Source organism: Neolamprologus brichardi, chromosome 20 (assembly GCF_056152115.1).
Source record: "Neolamprologus brichardi isolate AB-2024 chromosome 20, ASM5615211v1, whole genome shotgun sequence".
In the NCBI taxonomy this organism is placed as follows: Eukaryota; Metazoa; Chordata; class Actinopteri; order Cichliformes; family Cichlidae; genus Neolamprologus; species Neolamprologus brichardi.
The window spans coordinates 19,218,300-19,226,947 of NC_142123.1; the positions used below are offsets into that span (position 1 = coordinate 19,218,300).

Consider the following 8,648-nt stretch of genomic DNA (forward strand, 5'->3'; position numbering starts at 1 on the left):
TGTATTCATATTTTATTACTTAACAATGTTTATTGGTAACATATTTTCAATTTTCTTTTAATAATGCAAAAAAAAAAAAGAACAAGTTGTGTTTTCTGCAGTTGAGTTGATTACAGTGGAGGCTCTGTGGTTCTAGCTGTAGTTCCTCAGGTACACCAGTCTGTGAGGCTGGAACTTGTCCCGACACAGGGGGCACTCTGCCTGTAAAACACATGAGGTCAGGTGACGACTGCTCTACCATCTATTAATGCTTCAACATTAAGTATCATCAGTCTATCTTTAATCATGGCCATGTACTGCAGTTACTGGTAATTAAACATAAATTTAAGATGTCAGTTGACCAGCCTAGCTTAGCTAGTTACGGACCAATCTCAGGCCTTTAGTTTCTATTTCAAAGAGACTCCTGTGCTGTGAAACAGCAGACTGAAAGGTTTACAGAAAGCTCTATTGCATGCAGAAGCACACATTTTCATTACATGGCAAAGACAAAGGCCTTGATGTCTAAACTCAGATAAAACTGAGATGATGTTAAAAATCTTAGAAACCTGGTGTCTAACCACACTCTGGATGGCTTTAACGCACACGATGTGTCCTTCGATGTGTAAATATGTAAGACTGCACAATATAGAGTGATGCTGAAAAAAACAAGTTCATGTAATGATTACTTCTGGCTGGACTGATAACAATGAACTACAAGTTATCAGGTTGTCTCAAAAGGCAGGTAAAAAATGCTGCAGTGAGTAGAGACAGCGTGTTTCTCCTATACTGGCTCCTCTTCATTGGCTCCCTGTTAAATCTAACATCTGCTCCCACACAAGGTCTTGAATAATCATACCCCACGGTACCAGATCACCACAGTGCCTCCTTTTATATACACCCACAAACCGCAAGCAAGCCTGCATTAGTAGCTGAAGGTGTGAAGCCGACGGTGCCACAGGAAGGAAGCACGGTGGAGCAGTTGGTGTCTGTCTTTGCCTACTTTCAGTTTATAGGACTATCCGTTGGATGACGTGCCCAAAAAAAGGAATTAAAAATTAAGTGTATCTCTTTTTTTCCCCATTTAATTTTTTGTTTCTATCTTTTAATTAGAAAAGTAAGACTTACACTTAGGCACCTCCAGAGGACAGAAAGGACTCACGTCAGAAGGAAAACTTGGTCACTTGCTTTTTATTTCAGTTGTCAAGTATTGTAAAACTTAATATTAAAAGAAAATCTCAACAATCCCTGATGAGCATCATGAAGAACATTCAGGGAGGGGCAGCCGTCTGTGAAAGCCAGCTGTGGGAGGAGCATAGCACGACCACACACCACAAATCAGCAGAATTCCTGTTATAGGAACAACATCTGCAGAGACCGTCCAGGGTACCGGGATGATGACCCTCAAAAACTACCCGTGCTCCTGTTCCAGGATTCCCCTCTGTTCATTGGTTAAACAAGCTAGCTTGTAGATTTAATCAGCTGTTAAGTGTCTTACTGGTGTAAATGTAAGCAATGCTGCCCACCACGACTGAACTGGCATCACTGTGGGCAGACTGGAAAATGTCTACATTTTCACTGGTTTCAAAATTTTCAATCAGTTATTTCTGCCCATTTTAATGTTCAAGTTATTAAAAATGTGCGGTTACAGTGTGTTTCGTTAATTATTAAACATGTCAGAAGCCAATAAAAGGACATTGGCTTGGCTACAAATACCATTAGTGTCAGTAATCTAGTAAGCATTTTGGTTCTTTGTTACTTGATTTTGACAAGATGGCAACAGGAACTTAATGACAGCGATCACACTGGCACTGCTGTTTGTCCAATAACACTGAACATGGTGCACACTGACCTTGGTGTTGCACCACTCTGTGATGCACTCCCAGCAAAACAGGTGTCCACAGGGGGTGGAGGTGGAGTGTCTCCTCTCCTCCAGGCAGAGGATGCAGAGGGCAGTTCTGCGGCTGGAGCTCTGTCTGTGCTGTGGACTACACAGACATACTTCAATCAATTTTTTTTAATTTTTTTTATAAAGATGTGAATTTCATCAGGTTTTATTCCTAGAATGTGTTTTTTGTATATTAAATCTTGCTGGAACAGGAACGATGCCCTGACATGAGCACATGGTGCTGGGATTTAAGCTGTCACACCAGTGTGTACCTGAGCTTCCTGTGAAGACTCCACTCCTGCCTGGCTCTCTGTCTCTGTCTGAAGTTGTTGAGTTGCAGACACACAGTGATGAGCAGCTGGAGGAGGGACATGACTCCCAGTAACCTGTAACTGCTCCCGACGGTGCTGTCGTTACTGTTCAGCCCTACCACACGCATCTAAACACACACACACACATTCATGAAGATACGAGCTGTAGGATGAAATGTCACTTTCATTGGACTCCAAGTAAAATCAGGGTCACAATTCTGCAAAGAACAGTAGCACAGAATTCATCCACAGTGATACCAAAGATGATCTGATGCATTTAAGTATGACAAATATGCAAAAATCAACAAAAAGAAAGAAATCAGGGACATATTTCCCACAGCACTGGATTTTTTTAAAATTACCTACATAACTAATATCAGCCACTCTCTTGGACAGGTGATGGAACGACCCACTGACGTAAAACAGAGCCGAATGGAGGCGATAGAGGAGGGTCAGGCTCTGCTGGAGGACAAACACAGCGTTCAGACACGCCCTCCTCTGGGGCTCTGAACACAGCGCCGCCGCTTTCTGGACCCATCTCCTCAGCCAAGACTCGAGGCTCCACGGCACAGACCCCACCTGCTGCCGACGGCGGCTCTCCTGCCCGCCTTCAAGCTCGTTCTCCAGACACACCAGCAGCTTGTCCAACAGATAAGGAACGAAGGCGTGGCAGAGGACAAACACACCTCGTCTGGCTGGAGAGGGGATCTGACGTTTAGTGGGATCCACTTGGACAATGTTAACATATTCCTCACCCAGAGTCTGATAGCCTGGAGAGGAGAACCATCGATCAAAACAGGAAATCTGCTAAATGCATTAACTAAACATGGTTTGTGGTGACTACCCAAGAATGTTGTTAGGCCAAAATATGCAAGATCTGACAACAGCTCGATCTCCTTCCTGCACTCCAGCCATCGTCTGGATCCTACAGGGAGATGAAGAAAACATACGGAGGCTACGGTCACTTTGGCAATATCATATAATATAATGCCCAGCATGAAATATGTTTGATTAACATCATCCCACAGACAAATATCTCTACAGTGCGTATACACATGGATTATACATGGAGACAAACTTGTATTTGTCCGACAGCTTCAGCTTCTACTTACATGGGTAAAAGGAAAACTCACAAGCTGCATGTTGCTGATCAAATAAAGAGTAGATTATAAATTAAATATTCCGTCATTGGATGAGAAAATCTCACTATATCATAACTGTTTTAGGTCAGATGGGCTGATTTTTGCTAAACAGTCCAACAGCGCAGAGACGATACAAAGACCAAACGCTTATGTCAAAACACACACATGTGCAGCAGTAACATTGCTCCAAAATACACCATGATTCATGCAAGTGAAAAAAAATACTGCAGTAATTTAGATCGACATTTATTTTTTCAGGTACATGTTGGTGTTCATTATGAACAAGTGCTATTATTTTGAAATCTAAAAATCTTGAAATTGACCAAGTATCACTGTATGGGTATACAGCAGTTACAATGTTAGGTGGGCCAGACTTTCAAACTTAGGAATGTAAAGATAAACAGATAAACAGCAAAACAACTCATGTTTATTCATCACTTCCCTTTGAAACCGGTCATATTTCACACATACACACCAAAAAGTGCATGAAAACCAGCTGACAACAGTGTGCTCAGTGGACACTTCTGAGAGCAGCATAGGGAGGAAGCTATTTTGGAGCAAATACTATTCATTGTAGCTATCATGCTGTCAATTGCTGTTTTGAGATCCCCGCTTCGTTTTGCAAAGTGTCTGATGCACACATCAGTGTAAGGTTATCATGTGAGGTGCAACAGCCAATCAGAGTGGCTAATATATGAGCAGTTTCAAAGGGCTATTATTTTGAAATATTCAATCAGACTGTGGTCTCGCTTGCTTGCAGCTCCTAGAGTACTGAAAAGCAGAATGGGAGGCAGAACCTTCAGGTTCCAGTTTGGACTGGGGAGACAGACTTTAGGATCCAGCTCTAAACCTTCCTGTTTGATAAAGCATACAGTTGGATCAAGTGACCCTGAATCCTCCCTTAGTTAGGCTGCAATTTTCTTCCTGTTAAAAGGGAGTTGTTCCTTCCCACTGTCGCCAAAGAGCTTGCTCACATCTGATTCTGGGGGTTTTCTCCGTTTTCTTTGTATTATTGTAGAATCTTTACCTTACAATATAAAGAACCTGAGGCAACTGTTGTTATGATTTGGTGCTGTATAAATAAAACTGTTTTTGGCAAAGTGACGTTTATATATTCTTTATTTCTCCAGTTAAAAAAATCTCATAGACATAAAAAAATATATATATTTTAAGAGTGATCTGGCCAACAACTATAACCATAGATCTATGAAGATATTTTAAGAGGCCAAAAAAGACTGGATTGGTTACAATGTAGTTACAATATCCTAGAGTCATAAAGATACAGTTTATATCTACAGCTTATATAAAACCCCTTTGTAAATAATCCTGCTCACTAAAGGCTGTTTCCCTATAAAAGTAAAGACATCAGAAACACCTGAAGTCGCAGACCGTGATTACACCGGGAGACAAACACCTGTCGCATCGCAGGACGAGCTCAAAAGTGAACTACGTTAAAAAGAAGACTTTCAGTCCGTCTTATACCAGAATCACTGAGTGCCAGTTTAGCTGTGCTTCTCTTACCGGCCAGAGTCTGGAAGGCGTCGTTAGCGCTGTTTCTCAGAGAGCTTCGATAATAGTCGTCCTTCTGACTGGACCGAATCAGCTGAGCCCGAGTCGCAGGAGCCAGGGGCATCGTCCGGTACAGCCGGTCACACGCTGTGACACCGAGATATCACCGTCCAGTGGACTGCTCTTCATTCACACGCAGGCTGATGTCCAGTCATCCGGTCACTACACCAGATAAAACGTGACTGGGCTGAAAACAAACCTAACTGCTTTTGTTCTTATTCTTATCTTATCCGCATTTTACACACTCTCGCGTCCACTAACATCAACTGAGAGTGTTCAGAGTAGCTGCGGAGTTTTGAGCCGCTCCAGGAAACATTACTGGAGACAGACAGCCAACACTATAACTCACAGCGCCTCTCAGGGGCAGGGAGGAGCATTACAAGCGCACAAGGTTTGGATTTCATATGACTGTGTTTAACAAGGTATCAAGCTGTCGTCTTACATTATGTGTTCAGCTTTTAAAACATACACTCCTAACCAAACCATGACAGCTGAAAACTCAGTAAAAGATCACCTGACCCTGTAAACTGAGCAACAGAAAGAACATGTTCAGAAGAGCCAGCGTACATTGTAGTGCTCACGTACAAGGTGGAAACAACTGAAGGAAACAATCAAAATTCTAAAAAGCTGATATTATAGAGATCTATGTGTGCACGTCAAACAGATGAGTTGGACACAGTGAAAGCACTTACAGGTCTGACTGAAGGAAAACGTGACTGACTGATGGACTTGGGCACAGTTAGACATTTCCTCTGGAAACCAGGGATGCTGTTATATAAGCTAAAAATGTGGGTGACCATCCATCTAGTTATCATAGCATAGTTCAAAAGCCAGCATTGGTGCTAATGTGTATATTTGTGGCATGAGTTAGTCTAAGAAGTTTGGAAAGAAAGGACTTCTGGACTTCTTTCCAAGCTCTTTAGACTACGATGACCTGGATGACTGAGAACCTTCACAGACATGTGGCATGAGTTACTTACACATTTGTGAAAGCACCATTAATGCTGAACTATATGAGTCTGGATGCCAAATTGGCCTCATCTAATCTTTAAAGGGAAACATTTTCATTTTTAAACTACAGCAACCTTTTCCCTTTTTCCTCGGCTACAATATGCAAGCATTTTAAAATATATTCAGTCATAAGCAGCAATAAAATTCTGCTTTTATTTACACTTTACGTGGCATCCAAGTGTTTTTGGAAACAGGTTTTTAACTCTGCACTAAAAACAGCAGTTCAGCTACTGCACAGTCTGTACTGTAAGTAGGGTAAATACATACATCCATGCTGTGCTGCGATCTGCCTGGAAATGCAGAACCAGTTTTTTTAATGCTTTCCCCTGGGCTGCTGGAGTTGTCTCATTATGAGTCCACTGTTATTCTCTCACTGTGACTTCTCAGCACTTGCCTCCATCCTTTAACAGCTGACCCAACCATCCAGCACACCAAGAAGTTGAGCTTCACTCAGTGTGAGTCGGGGGTCCGGATCATTTCTTTCCTTCTCTTTAATTCTGCACCTACTTTAATAGCATCACTATATTGCTGATAGAAAGAGGAAAGTGTGAGAAGGACTAAATCACTAGCAGTACACAAAGAGAGGCTGAGATTTCACAGTTACAACAGAAACATGTCATGTTTCATGAACCTCATGTTTGTGTACAAACAGGTTTCTGAGACAGTGCACAGTGTATGATGGCTCGGTCGATGAGCTGAAGATTCATAAATGCACAGAGAAATATTAATCTGTTCTCTGACAGTCAAATTATACAATACAGCTTACAGGCGACTCAGTGAAGGTTTTAATGGCATCATGGATCAAAAGAAGGTGTTTGCATTCACCGTACAATGCCTGACCAAGCACACGTGACTGTTAGACACGGTATCTGTGACTCACAATGGTGATAGTAAAGAACATACTGCATTACTTTAAAAGTAAAGAGTAAAGTAATGAGTAATACTTTACTGTTACTGAGTAAAGACTTTGACACTGGTCAGTTCACATGAGGGCAATAAAAAAATGACTGAGGTCATTTTGCATGTCAAACAGTTTGACAGAGTTCAGTATATGCAGGATATTCTCTGAACACTGGATTCAGAAATGAGTTCCCTTCATATTCACTCACAGGCTGATCTTTAAATCACATGCCAAGAATTGTAAAAAAGGAAAAATCCTTCAAGGGACCGACTAGTTCATTTAGCAGTCCAATTGTACATGCTACTGCTGTTGCACAGGTGATGTTGCACAACTTTATTCTAGGTACACCAATGGGCCCAAAAAAAATAAAATACTGAATACAAACAAAGAAGGGAATTCAGGACAATCAGTTCAATCGATTCTCTTTCACCTTGGTTTTTCTGTAATATTACACACTGGTATGTCTGCCCAGCTGCCAAAAAGTTGTGATACAATATGTCATAAACTTACACTGTACTGCCAAAAGTATTCACTCACCCACTCAGACCTTAACCTGATAGAACACCTCTGGGATAAATTCGAGTGGAGAACGCAAGCCCGACTGTCCAACATCAGCATCTGACCTCATAAATTACTCCTAAAACCAACCTTCTTTACACCTTTGCATAAATATGGAGCCTGTATTTATATCCAGTAAACCCACATGGATGCACACATGTATGTGTGACGTCCTGCTATAAGCTGGTTTTTAGTTTTTTTTTGTATTCTGTGCTTTCTGCCTTAAAAACAAACACTTTGAGCACTTAAAGCACTTTCTGTCATGTGATGATCACACCTGCAGTCACACAACTGTGATGTTTGTAACCCCATGAAATCATACACTGCACACACAAATATAATGATGCACATCATTCTTGTTTATGCACAATGCCTTATCACTCATTTGGTGTCCAGATGTCAGAATGAATGAACAGAGTTTAGTCTCCACAGTAATATTTTTTTGCAACCAGCAGATGGCACAATTGAGCGACACATCAACATCGTGCCAACACAATGTGGATGCAGTAAGAGGAACGTGCTACAGTCCACGAGGCGTCATGAGACTTTGAAGCTTGTTTCCTCTCAGCTGAAGCGTCTCGTCTCACTGTGCCGGGGCTTATGTCAGATCTTTGTAATCACATGCCCATTGACGCCAAGGCTTCACTGCGAAACACCAGAGGTGACGTGACTGATTCAAATATTTGGTGCTGTTTCATTTATCGGGAGATGTGAAATGATCAGTGTTCCCTTCCTGCTTCACTTGCAACAACCTTAGCCATGCCTCCGTAACACTGATGTTGCTGTCATCTCACATAACAGAACAAACCTGTCATATCAATCTAAGTCATGACGGAATAATAAGAAGTAACAGGACAGCACATTTGACATTAGGCCAGACTGACAATTTCCTGCAACAAATGGCAGAGATGCTATTACCCGAAAAGGCTGTTAATTTTCATCAGATTTAACAAAACAAGAATTTAAGCTGAATTTTTAGGCGTTATGAAGTAAAGTTACACATTAGAACAAACAAAATAAACAAAGGCAACAACAAATAACACAAAAACTAACACATGTAAATCGTTTCATTACTGAAGAAGAACTTTATGAAAAGTTAAAAGTTTTTTTGAATAATGGGTTTTATTTGGTGAAATAAAGAAGAAATAAAAAGAGAGCGCTCACTGTGAAACAGACTGAACAGCAAACGGCCAACATTTTCAAAGTGACCTCACAGCTGGGCACAGAACATAACAAACATAGTTTTTCATCATCATCATCATCACAATGTTTGCTGGGAAAGGAGCTGTACC

General features: G+C 41.3%; 1 protein-coding gene across 2 annotated transcripts; it reads right to left on the bottom strand.

Annotated features, from left to right (window-relative positions):
• Positions 1 to 5,206, bottom strand: pex10 (peroxisomal biogenesis factor 10). Of its 2 annotated transcripts, none has more exons than XM_035913617.2 (6): positions 4,839 to 5,206; positions 3,020 to 3,100; positions 2,542 to 2,945; positions 2,137 to 2,303; positions 1,829 to 1,964; positions 1 to 197 (listed from the first exon to the last, which is right to left on the bottom strand). In XM_035913617.2, the coding sequence occupies exons 1-6, from the start codon at positions 4,948 to 4,950 to the stop codon at positions 147 to 149; spliced, it is 951 nt and encodes a 316-aa protein (XP_035769510.2). In that variant the 5' UTR covers positions 4,951 to 5,206; the 3' UTR covers positions 1 to 146. The 2 variants fall into 2 exon arrangements, with proteins under 2 accessions (XP_035769510.2, XP_006804329.2); XM_006804266.3 differs by having other exon boundaries at positions 1 to 201.
• Positions 5,207 to 8,648: the final 3,442 nt, after the last annotated feature.

Bases quoted from the DNA above. Each gene is read 5' to 3' on its own strand.
- pex10 (XM_006804266.3), bottom strand. From the start codon at position 4,950: ATGCCCCTGGCTCCTGCGACTCGGGCTCAGCTGATTCGGTCCAGTCAG. The intron at 2,946-3,019 runs GTAGTCACCACA...TCTCCTCTCCAG, and splicing joins TGGCCTAACAACATTCTTGG to GCTATCAGACTCTGGGTGAG. The intron at 202-1,828 runs GTCAGTGTGCAC...TGTGTTTTACAG, and splicing joins CAGAGTGGTGCAACACCAAG to GCAGAGTGCCCCCTGTGTCG.